This window comes from Trematosphaeria pertusa (genome assembly GCF_010094035.1).
Source record: "Trematosphaeria pertusa strain CBS 122368 unplaced genomic scaffold BU26scaffold_22, whole genome shotgun sequence".
NCBI classification, from domain to species: Eukaryota; Fungi; Ascomycota; class Dothideomycetes; order Pleosporales; family Trematosphaeriaceae; genus Trematosphaeria; species Trematosphaeria pertusa.
The window spans coordinates 686,985-703,840 of NW_022987233.1; the positions used below are offsets into that span (position 1 = coordinate 686,985).

At 39.1% G+C, this 16,856-nt stretch overlaps 5 protein-coding genes across 5 annotated transcripts; 3 read left to right on the forward strand and 2 right to left on the reverse strand.

Annotated features, from left to right (window-relative positions):
• Positions 1-476: 476 nt before the first annotated feature.
• Positions 477-2,499, reverse strand: BU26DRAFT_525017 (uncharacterized protein). The gene has a single exon (XM_033830406.1). It carries the CDS (start codon positions 2,379-2,381, stop codon positions 882-884), a length of 1,500 nt encoding a protein of 499 aa, XP_033676911.1. The 5' UTR covers positions 2,382-2,499; the 3' UTR covers positions 477-881.
• A 128-nt stretch (positions 2,500-2,627) lies between these two features.
• Positions 2,628-4,651, reverse strand: BU26DRAFT_525018 (uncharacterized protein). Its single transcript, XM_033830407.1, has 2 exons — positions 2,935-4,651; positions 2,628-2,880 (listed from the first exon to the last, which is right to left on the reverse strand). The coding sequence occupies exon 1, from the start codon at positions 4,495-4,497 to the stop codon at positions 3,109-3,111; it is 1,389 nt and encodes a 462-aa protein (XP_033676912.1). The 5' UTR covers positions 4,498-4,651; the 3' UTR covers positions 2,628-2,880; positions 2,935-3,108.
• Positions 2,665-2,966, forward strand: BU26DRAFT_571638 (uncharacterized protein; the record flags this gene model as incomplete). The annotated part of the gene is made up of 2 exons (XM_033834162.1): positions 2,665-2,818; positions 2,935-2,966. 2 exons carry the CDS (start codon positions 2,665-2,667, stop codon positions 2,964-2,966), a joined length of 186 nt encoding a protein of 61 aa, XP_033676913.1.
• On the forward strand, positions 4,578-7,032 carry BU26DRAFT_535235 (uncharacterized protein; the record flags this gene model as incomplete). The annotated part of the gene is made up of 7 exons (XM_033831263.1): positions 4,578-4,706; positions 4,762-5,147; positions 5,195-5,304; positions 5,367-5,578; positions 5,645-5,805; positions 5,858-6,096; positions 6,179-7,032. The coding sequence occupies 7 exons, from the start codon at positions 4,578-4,580 to the stop codon at positions 7,030-7,032; spliced, it is 2,091 nt and encodes a 696-aa protein (XP_033676914.1).
• A 110-nt stretch (positions 7,033-7,142) lies between these two features.
• Positions 7,143-7,784, forward strand: BU26DRAFT_525020 (transcriptional coactivator/pterin dehydratase). Its single transcript, XM_033830408.1, has 3 exons — positions 7,143-7,357; positions 7,404-7,466; positions 7,514-7,784. The coding sequence occupies exons 1-3, from the start codon at positions 7,187-7,189 to the stop codon at positions 7,688-7,690; spliced, it is 411 nt and encodes a 136-aa protein (XP_033676915.1). The 5' UTR covers positions 7,143-7,186; the 3' UTR covers positions 7,691-7,784.
• The last annotated feature ends 9,072 nt before the right edge of the window (positions 7,785-16,856 follow it).

Here is a 16,856-nt window from a genome sequence, read left to right on the forward strand (position 1 = left end):
AGTTCTATATATATTTAAAAGTTTATAGAAAAATATTAAGGTTTTGCTTAGTTATTTAAGAAAAACCTTTTAATTTTTCTAGCTTAGCATTTTTAAGGCGTTTGTTTATATAGAGCGTTTATTTATAAAGTACGTTATAAGGTATAATATACTATAGAGAATATATATATAAATTTTTATAGAAAAGTATTAAGGTTTTACTTAGTTATTTAAGAAAAACCTATTAATTTTTATTAATTTTTCTTGCTAAGAAATTATAGAGCGTTTAGTAGTATAAGGCTTTTAGTAGTAAAGTACGTTACTTTCTAATAGTTATACTTATAATTAAGCTATATTTTAAGCTTAGAATAGTATATAATAAAGTAGTTTAGCTAGTTCTTATCTATAACCTTTTCTTTCTACTTAGTAAGTAGCTTATTAGCTATATCTTAAATAGTAGTAAGCTAGAGAGTAAATTCTTACGCGTCTAGGTCTAGTATATACTTAACTATTGCCTGCTCTTTGTTTATAGTAAACTTTGTTTAATTAGATGTCTTTTTGCGTTGTAGAGCGATTTCGTCGCGTCAACCGCGGACTTTCTCCTACGGTACGTTATAGAGAGCTGCAGCGCGCTGCAAGCTTAGCTCTGGGTCCTGTTGAATAGCCTGGAGCGCAAGCTGTATCCGGGATTCGTCTGAAGTCGATTGGGCGTTTGTGGAGGGCTTCATGATAGAGATGGTGGCATTTAGTAGGGGCTTGGCATTTTTGGGGTGTTCGATGGTGTGGGGCTTTCGATAGTGAAGTACGTTAGTTATTTAAGAAATACCTGTTGATTTTTCTAGCTTAGCATTTTTGGGGCGTTCGGTGGTGTGGGGCGTTCGCAGGTAAAGTACGTTATATATTTACTGCACAGCTACTGCATTAGCTAATACTCTATCCAACACCTGCCTGACTTGCCCATGGAACACCTCCACCCCCCATTCAAGAATGCATGCCAGCGCGGCCACCAGCTCATTCGTATGGCGCTCAAGCGTGCTCCTCCAGGCTCCCAGGCACGTCATGTGATGCTTCACAACGTCGTCCTCGTCCACCACACGGTAATGGACCCAGAGTTCATGGATAACGCCCTCAGTTGTGACGCTGAAGACGATGCGCGGCCCATCGGCTGCAGGATCCGGATCCTGCTCTGCCAGTGACTCCAGCACCCTGATTGCACAGGTTCTGCCCCCAGCGGCCTGGTTCTGAGCGCCAATGAGGTTGCCGTTCGTCACCAGGCCCTTGCCCTCAATGATGAGGAAGGGGAATCGCATGTCGCCTTGCGTGGCATGCGGATCGCTGACGACGGTCTCCTTAGCCTGCCAGTACTCAAGCAGGCCTGCATGGGCGCGGCTGAAGGCCTCTCGAGAGATCCCAACGGTTATGTCTGGCTTTGGCGTCGTGAGCGTGCCGTCGAGCTCGCTGGCAGTGGAGGACTCGCTTGGTGCGGTGGACGCGGGCGGGCCGGCGAAGTTGAAGGCGCGGCCATCAGGCCGTATGCGTACGACGTCGGAATCAAGCGTGTTTGGTGTCGACTCAAACGATGCGCCCTGGGGAGGCTTCGCGGCGACGATGGGGTTGGGCGGCAGAGATGGCCAGGTGGAGGAGGGCAGGGCGAGGATGGGATTCGGAGGGGCCGGCTTGAGCGAGGCACGCCAGAGCTTGTCGCTGCAGCTGGCGCTGAGGACGCGGCACCAGGCGGGGATTCGCGCGAGCTTCTCGACTACGTCGCTGTAGAGGTGTGTCCGGTATTCGGGCTCGGAGCCTGGCTTGCCTGCTAGCAGGCGGCACTCGAACAGATACACAGCCGCGAGCTCCCTGACCCTGTCCGCCAGTTCCCTTGTCCTGGCGTTATTCTCCTCCTCAGCATTCTCGTTGTGTGTAGCGGTAGCGGCGTCGGCATGCGTGCGGGGGCTCGAGGGAGGAGCATGCGAGGGAGGATCAAGGATGTCGCGTAGATCGCTGGGGAGAAGCGCTTCGACGTCGGGCGGCAGAACGTGGATGACATCGACGAGTATGTTGGCAGGCTTCAGGACGATGTTGCGATACTGGGAGCTCTTCTTCGTCGGGCTGCAGGACCGCGGGCGCGCCCGCTGCGCCGTCTTCATGTCTCGCAGTCTCGAGCTCTCGGACATGGTGTCTGGCACCTCAGCTTCGCTGGCAGGGGGAGATTCGCAGGAATTGCAGGAATCGCTGCGAGGAGGGTTCGAGGCAACGCTGCAGGCCCAGGCGGAGATGGAGCGCGCGCGCTCTGCCCACTCAAGCCACTGCACGGGATCGAACGACTCGAGCGGGGTAGATGTGGAGGCGCGACGACAACGTTTGCGCGCTGTGCCATCTTCGCAGGCTGAGGCTGCACGCTTCATGATCAAATATACCAAAAGAGGTGAAGACGGCGGCGATGACGGTGATGCGGTGATAATGGTTGGGGTGGTTGCGCAGGCGGTGGTGTGTTTCATTTGGCGTTGCCGGGTGAACGCAGGTCACGGGAGCAGAGCGCTTGCGGCGGGGGAACTCCGGGAAGCTGAATGGATGTGCGCCAATCAGAGTGCGTCTCGTACCCTTTTCTAACGCGTGCAATCCCAATCCTCAATAGCCTCTCCAAACGTATCTCCAAACACCAAAGCCTAAACCGCCCAAGCGACCAGCATGACCGATAGTGGCGGTTTCATCAAAGTCCCCACTCCGGATGAGGAGGAGCAGATGAAGAAGGCGGCCGATGCCTCCAAGGAGCGTCGGGAGGCGACTAGGAAAAAGGAGGCAGAAGACATGGCGAAGAAGGCGGCTGAGGCATCCAAGGAGCGTAGGAAGAGTGGCGGCGGAGGAGGGTCCACCACGACTTAGAGACCGGCTTGTCTGGCCAAGGTATGCTGCGATACAAGTTCCAAGCAAGCTGGACGTGGCTGACAGATACCGAAGCTCCGCTCGCTTTCTTTCGCCATTATTCATGATTGGGACTCGGCTAGGAATGACTTCCGCACTCGTCTTTCTCTCCATTCTTGATTTCTTTGAGGAGTGGGGGGGCTTGGGTGCCTGATCTGGCAAGGGGAGGCGCTTGATTGTTTGACTTTCATTCTTTAGAGGGAAAACTGCTCATTTCGACGATTCCTCGGGAAACCGAGTGGCACATTCGGCCTCATATGCGCTCAGCTGCTCCATCTTTGTCCGTACCAAGCGCCCTGCCTCCGCCCGCGTCGCCGGGTCGAGCAAGGAGAGACCATCGCCATCTTCATGATCATGTAAGGCCTCCCAGTAGATGACGTCGACATCTAGGCACCTCCTTGCCGCATAATTGAACCAGAAACACCCGGTCCTCCACGAGTCACGCATCCGGGTGGAAAGACGCAGTTCCTCTGCCGGGCCTCCACCCCGGACCAATGACGACTTTGCTTCTACTCGTTCCAGCGCTCGTAGGAACTGCTCCATCCTGGGCACGTAACTGGCCAAGAAGTCGTCCATGCCGTCGTCTTCAATCCATATGCCCGGTCCCCTCAACAACAGCCACCATGGCGGGTCGTACGCGAACTGGGCCGGCATACTGTTCGTGAACTCGAAGTCGAGCATGGCGGTAATACGGAGGGTATCTGGGTCAATGAGCATGTTCGAGGGCTGCATGTCGTCGCAGAAGATCTTGAACGGCCCGGCGTTGTCAGTGCAGTACTTTGGGATGAGCTGCTTGAACCGCTGACGGGCGACGAACCGCCTCTGAGCGTCGGCCTCGTCGTCGGCAAGGTTTCGCTGGGTATCGAGGTGCAGGAGATGCTGGCGCGCCACCAACTCGAAGAAGTCACTCGCGAGATCTAACGGTGCAGTGTGAAACTGGTCCACGGGGTAGCCTGTGCTGGTCGCCAATATGTTCATGTCAAATGTCAGGGGCCTCCCAGTAACAGTCCATGTCCCCGATTCGCCGTCATCCTTGGAGATGGCGCCGATACGGGAGAATGCGAGACAAGACATTTGAAGCATGTAATCAGCGATTTGCTCGTAGACCTTGTCGAGCGTTGCCTCGTTCAGATCTGGGTTCAGGATCGCTGCCTCGTATTCGTCGTCAGTCGGCCGCCTGAGGAAAGTCGACAGACGAGTCCCCCGGACGAAGTCCATGATGATAAATGGCCCCAACTGCTGCGGGCTCTCCTCCACTGATCCCCAGCAGTGTATGTGGGGTAGAGGAATGGAGGTGTTCTCGCGGAGATACTCTATGAATCGCACCTCGTTCGCGACCTTTTCGGCCCTCCATGGCGTTACCGACTCGCCCGGCATTGCGAAGCGGATGAGAACGCTTGGTCGTCGATCGCCGAAGTCGATGTGGTAGCTAAGGTTGAAAGATCCCTTGAAGAAGCCCTTGTACGTCCCGGCTCCACCGCCATTCAGGCGAGCATCTACAAAGGCCACAACTTCGTCCTTTGCGTCGATAAGCTTGCGTATCCAAGCCCGGCACTCCTCCTCGGCATCGGCCTCGACGATTCGGTCGTATCCTGTCATTGTCGTTCCGTGCTCGGCCAAAGAGCGGAAGCAGCACCGGGGCAAAGGCTGTTGCCGGGGCAAGGGCAGTCAGTTCACAGATGCAATCGCAGGCAGTCGGAAGCATCCACGGCGTGCGGCGTTGGGAGGGTGATGGTCGGAAGTTTGGGTTGGGAAGCGGAATGGAAATTGCACGATGGAAGAGCGCCACATGCACGAAGTCCACCGAGGTGATTCCGAAGAATAGCCGGGAAAAGGCCCAATCCCGGCTCGCGGTTACCCAAGGGTCCCGGCAAATCATTCACCCGCAATGTTCACTACGAAGTGAAAGAGAGGAATAAGCGGTCGGCGAAGATTCTGCCCATCAATTCTCCCGATACAACTCCACAGAAGCGGATCTTGGAGAGATTCAGGAACAATCCCGAGGCGTTCTGGCAACCCCCCGTCGACGATACCCACGCACAACTGGGCCGACGGCTCTCTTGTGTGACGATATATCTCCTGTCCAAATCGGACGATAAATCCGCCGCTCCGTCTGGTATCACCACGTTCATTCAAGGACCTATCGGTGATACAGAGCGCTACGCAGGGAAGAGGTATATTGATATTGCACGTCAACTGGGTGGCATCGGGGCGGTGTTCTGCCTTCCGTTGGAGATACCATACTCGACGTCAGTGTTCTTCCCCTACACACTACCCAGTACTGACATCAAGCCAGATACGAGAGATATCTTACCAAGACAGATCAAGATGTTCTCCATCACCTCATCCTCAGACTGCAAGACGAATTCAAGAGCTACAAGGACTTTGTGCAAAACCTGATTATAAGTCAGCTCCAAGGCTAGTATCTTGGAACCCTCATTTTGGACTTTGGCTGAACAATTGCTTAGGTACTTTGCAGTCTTCGTACCTCGATCTCTCCGTAGACTTCGGAGACGTGCTCCCGGATTCAGACCACATGCTCCTGCTCATCCACGCTCTTGGCAGCTCCGACGTCCCCGATCTCCTACTCAGGAGCACATGTCAGCCGCAACGGCGATGGAACGACGACGGCCATATTCAAAAAGTCGAGGCTCTTGAGTTTGGCCTCGATCCAGAGCTTGTGCGTCTATTGTCTGATGACAACCGCCGCGGCCAAGCCATTGCGCAGCCTGGTATTTTGTAAAAGCGGTTGTTGAAAGATGGCACGGCCACTTGGTCTCTTGGCTCTGAATTGAGTCTCGCTCTCTCTAACTCCTTGTCTCATGAGACAGTGGCAAAGTGGAAAGCCTCAGCCCTGAGGTTGATTTGCTTTGCTTGTCCTCCGAACTACGAAGATACTCTCCCGTGGTATGCTCCATCGATTGAGCGATTTAGAGCAGCACTCACATCAGCTTCACAGGTCAACGGAATCCAGGAAGGCCCTGTGGGCACTGGTGGACGAGTTAACATGTCAGGAGACAACATCCTTGCCTCTCAGAAACCATGTGCTAGAGGCACTCTTACTTTTCGCCGAGAACGGTCCTCTGGATGTCCGTCGTATCGCGGCCGAACGAGCCGGCATGCTGCTACGCAAGGCCACACCGGATCACCTCCATGCTTCGGTCGCGCTTTTTCAGAGCATTATATGTCGCCTACATGGTGACTTCACTGATTCAGATGACAAGATACAAACCTATCTCAAGCGAAATTCACAGCCCGACACGTAGAGACTACGCTCTAGCGGGAAGGCTCCATCTCTCTCGAGTTGAGAACATGATTCAACGCCACGATCGAGGCATTGCCAAAGTTATGTTCAAGTGGGAGCCGTTAAAGCCGCTGTCGCCTCTCGAGAGCGATACCAACCGCAGGCTCCTACTGGCTACGGCCAAGTTCTTTCAGTCCATAGGCAAATTTGCAACAGCGCGGGACTCACTACGGAAATGCCAGGAGTTGCCGTCTACTAAGGATCGGCCGCTTATTGTCAGCAGGCTTGCAGACATATACTGCGAGCTTGATGAGTATGGAAAAGCACATGCGATTGCTGAGTCCGAGATAGACATCATGAAAAGGCATAGAAAGCAAGGCCGGCTACTGAGGCGTCTAGGCCTTTCGTCCGTTGAGGCCGACATTGGACAAGGCCGGCTGGAGACGGCAGAAAGATCACTTGAGGAGTTGGTCAATGTTGAGACCAAACATCGACTGGATATTAACGACCAGCTGCTCCGCGTTCGCGCTCTCATGGCCCGAGCGCGCATTTCCCATTATCAAGGTCAGTACGTCGAAGCTCTTGGGCGATGGAGAATGGCTTTGCATGATGCACGACAGCACGCCAGCTTCAAGAACGGCCGTGGTTTCACCACAGCCATTATTTATCTTTCCATTGCTCATGCTCAACTCAAAACCGGGGATAGACAAGGCGGAAGACAGTCGTGGGAATTTGCAGTGGGGATACTGAGGAACGAAAGGTGTGACTACTGGATTCCAACTGTTGCCACAAAATGGTTTTCGAGGATCGTCAACGAAGTTCGCGACTTGCAGGGCTGGCCGGTGTGTATCATGGCACCAGATGATCTGGAATGCAATCATGTGCAGTAGCGAAGCGGTGTGACGTCATACTGCGTCTAGGAGGGCTGTAATTGGTTTGGTCCAGATATGATTGCACTTAAAAGCATGGGCGAGCCCTGTTCCTCCCTCCCCGCCGTTGTTCCAACCGTCTCTTTGTACTTCCATGCTATTAGGCACCCAAGCAATGGCCACACCACGCGACTCAGTCCTGTCGCAGCTTCGAGTATCAGATGGCGAAGATGCAGAGACGCTGAAGAAAGATGTAGACCCTTTGGTTTCCTTTGGCTGGAAGATTGACAATGAAGGAATGGGTCTTGAGGCATCCTTCAACTTTCCGACTTTTGCAAAAGCTGCTGTGAGAATAGTCCCCGCCTTTCAGAGGCCTGCTAACATTAGGATAGGATTTCATGACGCTTGTCTTCATCCAATCCAAGATCTCAAATCACCATTCTGAGACCTACAACGTATGACCCACTCCCTTGAACAGATAATAGAGGCTAATCATCATTAGATGTATAGGACGGTGTATCTCCATTGGACTACCCATAAACCTCGCGGTTTGTCGTTAAAAGATGCCAGAATGGCCCGATTCTGTCACGAGCAAGCAATTTCACTGGGAGGGCAATATACGGACGACATCGACACCTGGCGGAAGGGCTGTGTGGCATGCGAAAATCCAAAAACGTAATAAACTTCTAAGAGCAAATTGTGGTTTATCGAGATTTAGGTCTGCGAGATCCATCTAGTAGGTAGTTCGTGAATCGAAGAGAAATAAAGGTGTCAACTTTTCCATCTCATTGTAACGACCCAAGTCGCGGCCTAACTCGAAACACCTGTCAGCTGCACGAAACGGAACAAGCGGGCTCCAATGCAGGGTCTGGAGACGAGTGGGAGAGAGGTTTGGATTTGCAGATCAACCCCTCAAATCCCCGCACCGGATAAAACCCGCGCCGATACCGAGTCGTCCCTTGCTGTGAGGGAAGAGCTGGAGCGTCTCCGCCGACAGGAAGGTAAGGTTCCTCAAGCACCTAGACATACTCAAACGGATCCTAGAGGAAGAGGACAAAGCATCGCCGGCGGGATCATAACGAAAAAGGTGGCGCATCGCAAGGAGCACGACAACATAGAAGAATGGGCCAAGGCTACACAGGACGACATGAGAGCGGGAAAGATAACCGTCATGAATCTTGTTAATAGGATTGAGGCACGATTTCGGACTCCGAACCTCGAGCTCCAATAACTATTAACCTCAAGTACGCTGGTGAATGGGTTAGGGGTACCCCGAGGTTGAGTTGAGTGTTACGATCAGAGGATCGATAACAGGGTTGGCCAGCCGGGACGGAGGAAACGGCAGGCCAAGCCCGAAGTCACGAGACAGGGGATCACGTGCAGAGTCACGGGAATGATCAGGGACACGTGACGTGGATCAGATGAATTAGACAGAGCAAGGTAGATTAGGTCTAATTTACAAGAGCTAGGTCTTAGCATCTAATCTAGCCAAGATAGTATATATATATAACTAGAAGAAGCTTACTTCTTATAGCTTCTTATAGTTATTACTTTATCTATTAAATTACTACTATAACTTATAATTTATAGTATTATTACGTCTACCTTTTTATTACTAAAGATTCTAGTCTAAAGTATACCTTTTACCTTCTCTTATAAACGTAAGCCTTAGTCTTAGTTAAGAGAATAGCTTATAATAAAATAACTATCTAATATTAAAGAGTAGAATAACTATATTAATAGTTAGAACCTAGTTAGAAAAGACTTAAGCCTAGAAGCTAACTATAAAGAAATAAATTATAGAGCTCTAATAGGTTATTATAGTACTCTAGAAGATAGGTATCTAGTAGGTAGAAGAGCTAGCCGTAGTAAAACGCTAGGCCTAGGCTAAGATCGCTCTACTCTAACGCTTTAATAGTAAAAGAGAGAACCTTAACGTATTTCTAGTAGCTATAGAACTCTATCTATAGTATAACGCTATAGTATTTCTATAGAATAAAGATAAGATTCTAGAAGCTATAATAAATATAAAAGAAGAAGCTTTTACGTAGGCTAAACTCTATATATTAGACTAGTTAGAAAATAAGAGTAATATAAAGAGAACGTAGTAGTTTATAAATAGAATTTTTAAAAGCTAGACTAGGTTTATAAAATATCTTAGAGAAACGTTTAGAAAGGTTAATATATATAAAATAGTATAGAAAAAGTTATTTTAACTATACTAAACTAGATTAGCATTCTAGTACATAGTAATATTTAGATAGCTAAGTACTTATCTAGACTAGAATAATCTTATACTAGTAGAACTCTTCTATAAAGAACTAAAGAAGTTAGTTAAAGATAATATTACGCACGCTAAATAACTAGAAAATCTAAGTAATACTATAGAGATAGTAGTAAAAATTAATAACTAATAATATAAATAAAACCTAGAATACTAGTAGAGTAGAAGCTACTCTAAGCTAGTAATAGTTAGAACTAGACAACTATAGACTATATTCTAAGGCGACTCTATAGACTTAGACTAGGTTAAAGCTCTATAGAAGAGAAAATAAACTCTAAAGAATAAAGAAAAGATATAATACTTTAAGAAAGAACTATACCTAACCTATAGCAAAAAAGAATACTTTATATAAGAATACCTAAAAAGAAAGAAAATAATTAAAATAATCTAGACTAACTATAATAGCCTATTATAGATAGTATACTATAATAATAGTTATATAATATACTAGAGAAATAAGGTTAACTTAGAATAGTATCTAGCTAGAGTATAAGCTATTATACTAGAGTACTCTACGTATATAGAATACCTTACTCTAGATATAATCTAATAACGTATTAATATATAATAGTACTAGATATACGTAGAATTCTATAACGTATAAAACTATTAATACGTATACTAGAATATTCTATTTACTAATAAAGAATTCTAGAAGGTACTAGATACTCTTAAGAAGATAACTAAATTAGTAGAATACCTTATAGATAAAGAAGTATATTTATATATTTAGAAAATATACTAGAGCTTCTCTATAAACTATTCTAGAGCTAGAAAAGCTAAATAATAGTAGCTAAAGTACGTAGAAAAAGATAAATACTAAGACCTCTTCTATAAGGTACACCTAACTAAACTATCTTAAAGAAAGAAACTTCTAAGGCTATTTCTATATAACTAGAAAATTAAAGTATATCTATAATAGAAACTATACTAGCTATATAAAGGTAACTACCTAGAATATAACTATATCTATTAGGTCTACCTCTTAATAATTTATAGTAGAGAAGAAAAGATAGTAGTTAAGATAGCTACTAGTACCTAGAGACTAGATAATAAGAAAATCTAAGTAACTGTATATATAAATTTATACTCTAAGAAGAAAGCTAGTAGAATAGTAATGCTAGAACTAGTTAAGAAGGTTTATAGCAAAGTATACTACGCTAAACTCTAGAATTAGTACGCTATAGAATACTAGTACTATAGAGAATAGTACTAGACTATAGAATAGATAGCTAATTACTCTAACTACTATATACTTAATTATAGATAGTATTTTTTAGAATAGAGATACCTATATTATAGTTAGAGAGCTAAGAATAAATATATATAACTCTATTAGACTATATACTTACTTAAATAATATCTAGTATATATAGTAGAAAAGAAATAAAAGTTAATACTAGCTACCTTCTTAAAATTAAAAAACTAGAAGAGCTCTAAGAAAAAGGTCTATTCTAGAAGAGCTCTACTTAGACTATAGATAAGATTATTACTCTAAAACCTAGAACGCTGCGCGTTAAAGCTATACTAGAGAATAAAAAACTTATAGTCTATATAGATAGTAAAGTAGTAAGAACGTATATTTTAGCTAGCCTAGTAAAACTATAAAATATACTATTTTAAGAAAAATAATAGCTATACTAAGTATAACTTATAGATAACTAGCTATCTATCTTTAGCTAAGAATAGATTTACTTAGAAACTAAAGTATAGATATTAGATATCTAGAGAATATAGAAATAATAATTCTATAATATTATAGAACTAGAAAATATAAACGTACTTCTAGAGCTAGATTAGCTATAAAGATATAACTCTAATATTAGTTAGATTAGGCTAGAACTCTAAGAAAGGCCTAAAGTAGTATAGAAGGCTAGAGTAAGATACTACCTAAGAGCTTACTAAAAGCTAGAGGTAAAGATTAGAAGAATATCTCTTATAGGTTTAACAAAATACGTAAAGAAATAATCTTAAGACGTTAGCGTTATATAGATATAAAAGCTATAATTTAATATAAAGTAACTATCTTAAGAAATTAAAAAGAACTATAAGAAGTTTACGTTATTATTTAATAGATAGAATAATAATATTCTACCTAAACATAAACTATAGAACTATAAGATACCTATAGAAAATAAAGCTACGCTAAAGCTAGAACTAATATATCTACTTAGCTATAAGTAAAAAAAGAAATTCTAAAGATATCTAGAAAGACTCTTATATAAAGAATATATCTAAGAAAGCTAAAGTCTAATAATCTTACTAGTACTATTTATACTAAAGAAGAATAAATAGTTAAGACTATATATTAACTATTATTAACTTAACTAGGTAACTTAAAAGAATTATTATCTATAATCTATAATCTTAGAACTTATAAACTAGCTTATAGAAGTATAGTAGTTTATAAAGTTTAATATCTAAGAAGAATACTATTAGATATAGATAAAAGAAGAGTATAAGTAGAAAATAGTTTTTAGAACTAGAGAAGGTCTATATAAATATCTAGTTATACTATTTAGACTTACTAATATACTAGTAACATTCTAGAGTATAATTAATATAGCTCTATATAAATATATAGAAAGGTTTACTATAGTTTACCTAGATAATATACTTATATACTTAAAGAAAAAACTAGAAGAATATAAGAACTATATATAAAAAATACTATAGAAGTTTAAGAAATATAGGCTTCTAATAGCTTCTAATAAGAGTAAGTTTTATTATATAGAAATAAGTTACCTAGAATTCTACCTAACCTAATAGAGAATTTAGATAGAGGCGAATAAGGTCTAGGTAGTTCTAGACTAGCCTATACTCTAAATAGTAAAAGAAGTATAATTCTTTCTAGAATTTATAAACTACTACTAAAAGTTTATCTAAAAGTATTTATAAATTACTATATCTCTTATAGAAGTTACTAAAAAAAACTAAGAGTTTAGGTAGAAAGGCCTATAATAGCAAGCGTTTAAGACGCTAAAATAAACGTTTACTACTATACTACTACTATAAATATTTAATAAAAATAAACTAATATAAGTTAAGATAAATATATTAGACTAAGCTCTAGAGGTATACCTTAGCTAACCTAGAGAAGATAGTAAGTATTAACTATACTTCTTCTACTTAAGAAAGTTTTTAGTACTAGAACTTAACTATAATATGTATAATAAGAAACTTATAGCTATTATAGTAGTAATAAAAGAATAAAGAATATACTTAGAAGGCGCTAAGTACTCTATTAATATAATATTAGACTATAAAAATCTTATAGCATTTATAATAATAAAGACGCTAAACTAATAATAAGTTAGATAGATAGAAACGCTAGCTACACTAGACTTTATAATCTAATACTAAAAGAGTACTAAAAATAAAGTAGTAGATATACTTAGCTATAGAGCTAACTATATAGATACTATAAAAGAGAAATATAAAGCTATACTTTATATAAAACTAGATAAAACTCTAGAATATAATAGACTATAGATTAACTAAATTATAAAAATCTAGAACTAGTAGAATAATAAACTAGAACTATCTAATATATAAAGATAATAGAAAGTACTAGAAGTATAGTAAATAGAGTTTATCTAGAAATTCTATAGTACTATAATATATAAGTACTAGAGAATTAAGTATACTCTTAAAAGACTACGCTAAGAATATAAGTTCTTTATAATAAAGAAAAAAGTTATAAGAATAGTATAAGAGTACGTAGAGTACTAGTAAAATAAGGTTACTAGATATTAACTCTATAAGCTACTATAACTCTTAGAACTACCTATAGTACTATAGTAATACGTTACTATAGACTTTATTATAAAATTACTCTAATTAATTAAACTAGTATTATAAAGAAAGTATAACGCTATTCTAGTAATTATAGATTAATTTACTAAATATATATACTTCTACCTAACTAGTAAAACTCTTAAAGCTAAAGAACTAGTATATAAGGTAAGCTAATAACTATTTAGCTAGTATAGAATACTAGAATAAGTTATAATAGATAGAGATAAGCTATTTATATCTAAGTTCTAGAATACGCTATTAGGCTAAATAGAAGTAGATAACTAAATATTAACTAGCTTCTATCTATAAACTAATAGCTAGATAGAATAAATAAACTAGATACTAGAAGAATACTTAAGAAACTATATTAACTAGAAATAGAATAACTAGGTTAAACTACTATCTATAGTATAACTAGCTTATAATATAGTAAAATAAAAAACTATAGAAATAACTTTCTATTAGATATATTATAGCTATAAGACTAGAATATATAGATTCTTAGCGTATATAGCTATAATCTCTCTAAAGATAGAAGAAAAAGAATGCTAGATAAGAATAATCTATAATAAACTATAGAAAATAGTAGAAAAAATAACTTAATAAGTAAATAAGAAAAGAATTAAGAGACTAACCTTTAAGAAAAGAGATAAAGTTTTTATTCTATAAAAAAACTTACGTACTAAATAACTTAGTAAAAAACTTAACTACCTATAGATTAGACTTTTTAAAATTAATAAGTAACTTAGACCTATTAACTTTAAGCTAAAGCTACTACTAATAATATAAATATATTCTATATTCTATAAATCTAAACTTAAGCTAGCGCCTAATAATATACTACTTAATAAATAAACTAAGGTAGAACTAGACTAGAACTTTAAGATTAAAAGAATACTAGATAAAAAACGTATATAAGGTTAATAGAGATACTAAGTAAGATAGAAAGAATACCTACTAGAAGAAGATACTTAGAAACTTCTAGAAAATCTTAGAAACTACTCTAAGAAACTTAAGAAGTTTTATTAGTATAATAGTTTAGTTTAGAGATTTACCTTAAGTTATATAACCTTAAGTTACGTAATCTTATTACGTAACCTAGCCTAGCGTCTTAGCGCTTAGTACCTTTATATATAGAGCCTCTTAGAGTATTCTTCTACTTCTTACCTTTAGATAGCTAAATTTAACCTAACCTACTCTACTAGTACTCTATTCTTATAGCTTATAGAGATAGTACTACCTATAGCTAACTTACCTAGCTAGGTATTTCGAAACGCTTATAGTAGTAGAGACTATAAACCTAGTCTTTATAATTAGTAGTACTACTACTAAAGTCTAGAGACTAGAACTCTAGATTCTCTAGATAACTCTAGTTAAATAACTAAAGAGAATTAACTAGAGATATAAAGAATTATAGTAGTAAAGAGTACTATACCTTACGCTCTAACTACTCTAGCTTTTTAATATTAGCTAAGTTCTAGAAAAGTAGCGTATTCTAGTAACGCTACGCTAAGTCTAGCTATTTCTAGAGATAGTTACTATAAGTCTTAGTAGACTATCGCGATTTAGCAAGGCGCTTCGTCTTAAGACTAGCCTTAGACTACTAAGAACGCAAATTAGCTACTAGCTAATCTAGCTTCTCTACCTTCTTTTAGTTTAGTATCTTATTATAGAACTAACTCTTTATAATATACTTAGAATAATAACTAGAAGATATCTTAATAACGTAACATAGATTATAAGAGTAATATATACTATAAAAGTTATTAGATATATCTATATCTATATATAGAATAAGATTAGTATAATAGTAATAGTAAACTATTAAAGACTTAGTACGCGTAGGTAGTATAGTAGAGATAGAAGAGAAAGAGAGAATATAATACTATAGAACTATAGATAGTACTACTCTTATATAGAAATAGTATAAAATAATAAAATACTATACCTAGAAGTAAGATAGAGCTTTAGAATAACGCTTTAGAAGAAGAGATAAGTATTATAATTAGAGAATTAATAATAGAGTTAGCTAGCTAGAATAGAGAAAATAGTAGACTAAGTCTAAAGTTATAAGATAAAGAATTACGTATAGAGTTATAAGAATAATTAGAGATATATAACGTAGATTAGATAGATTAGATAGAGTAAGGTAGATTAGATCTAATCTATAGAAGCTAGGTCTTAGCACCTAATCTAGCTAAGATAGTATATATATATAACTAGAAGAAGCTTACTTCTTATAGCTTCTTATAGTTATTACTTTATCTATTAAATTACTATTATAACTTATAATTTATAGTATTATTACGTCTACCTCTTTATTACTAAAGATTCTAGCCTAAAGTATACCTCTTACCTTCTCTTATAAATATAAGTCTTAGTCTTAGTTAAGAGAATAGCTTATAATATTAAGATTAGGTTAAGGTTATATAAGCTCTAGATTAGTATTAGGTTAAGGTTATATAGGCTTAGAGTTATAGTTAGATTAGAGTAGTTAAAGCTTAGAGTTATAGTTAGATTAGAGTAGTTAAAGCTTAAGTTATAGTTAGGTTAGAGTATCTACTAGAGTTACTTAGAAATTATTTATATAATTAATTAACGTACTTTACTAGTAAATACTCTATACTACTAAATACTCTAAAAATACTAAGCTTCTACTAAATACTATTATCTTATTTAGATTAATATACTTTAGAAGTAAACTATTTATAATATACTTTATAAGTAAGCTAGTTATATAAGTAAGCTAGTTATATAAGTAAGCTAGTTACTTTCTCTTAGTAATAAAAATTAACGAAAATTTACTTATTTTTCTTAAATAACTAAGTAAAACCTTAATATTTTTCTATAGAAATTTATAAATATATTCTTTATATAAGAGCTAGGTTTATAGTCTCTACTACTATAAGCGCCTCTAGAACACCTAGCTAGGTAAGTTAGCTATAGGTAGTACTGTCTCTACAAGCTATAAGAATAAAAGGTACTAGTAGAGTAGGTTAGGTTAAATTTAGCTATCTAAAAGTAAGAAGTAGAAGAATACTCTAAGAGGCTCTATATATAGAGGTGCTAAGCGCTAAGACGCTAGGCTAGGTTATATAATAAGATTATATAACTTAAGGTTATATAACCTAAGGTAAATTTCTAAACTAGACTGTTATATTACTCTCTCTTATAGAGAGAGCTTGTCTCTAAGCTCTAAAATACGCCTTCTAGGTTCTTCTTCTTCTAAAACTCCCGCGTTATACTCTTAACTATCTCTTTTAGCTTATAGTAAGTGTATTCGTGCTAGTTTTAAACTAGAAGCGCTTTTATAGCTACTACCTTCTCTCTAGTTACTTTATTCTTATAGAGATTTAAGCTAGAAGGCTTATTTTTACGTCTATAGGGCGTCTTTGTCGCAGGCTCTCTTCTTAAATTACTTAGTAGCGCCTTCGCGTTACTCTTATATCTTCTACTCTTATAAGTTTTAAATTCTCTACTATCTTCTCTAGAGTCTTCTCTTTTTTATATGCCTTAATCTAAGCATCTAATTATAATAGTAGCTCTAGCTTATTTAGGTATACTATATAAAAGTCTCTTACCTTATAGAGAGTGTTAATAAAACCTATAGTATTATACTAGATAGAGTTAGAATTATAAGTAACCTATATAGTATAGTATTAAAAGCGATTTTAATAAAGATAGCTATCTAGAATTTTATATATAGGCTATTCTAGATTACTATTAACTTTAATAGGTAGCTACTTAGGCTCTACCTACTCTA

Bases quoted from the DNA above. Each gene is read 5' to 3' on its own strand.
- BU26DRAFT_525018 (XM_033830407.1), bottom strand. From the start codon at position 4,497: ATGACAGGATACGACCGAATCGTCGAGGCCGATGCCGAGGAGGAGTGC.
- BU26DRAFT_525020 (XM_033830408.1), top strand. From the start codon at position 7,187: ATGGCCACACCACGCGACTCAGTCCTGTCGCAGCTTCGAGTATCAGAT. The intron at 7,358-7,403 runs GTGAGAATAGTC...ACATTAGGATAG, and splicing joins CGACTTTTGCAAAAGCTGCT to GATTTCATGACGCTTGTCTT. The intron at 7,467-7,513 runs GTATGACCCACT...AATCATCATTAG, and splicing joins ACCATTCTGAGACCTACAAC to ATGTATAGGACGGTGTATCT.
- BU26DRAFT_525017 (XM_033830406.1), bottom strand. From the start codon at position 2,381: ATGAAGCGTGCAGCCTCAGCCTGCGAAGATGGCACAGCGCGCAAACGT.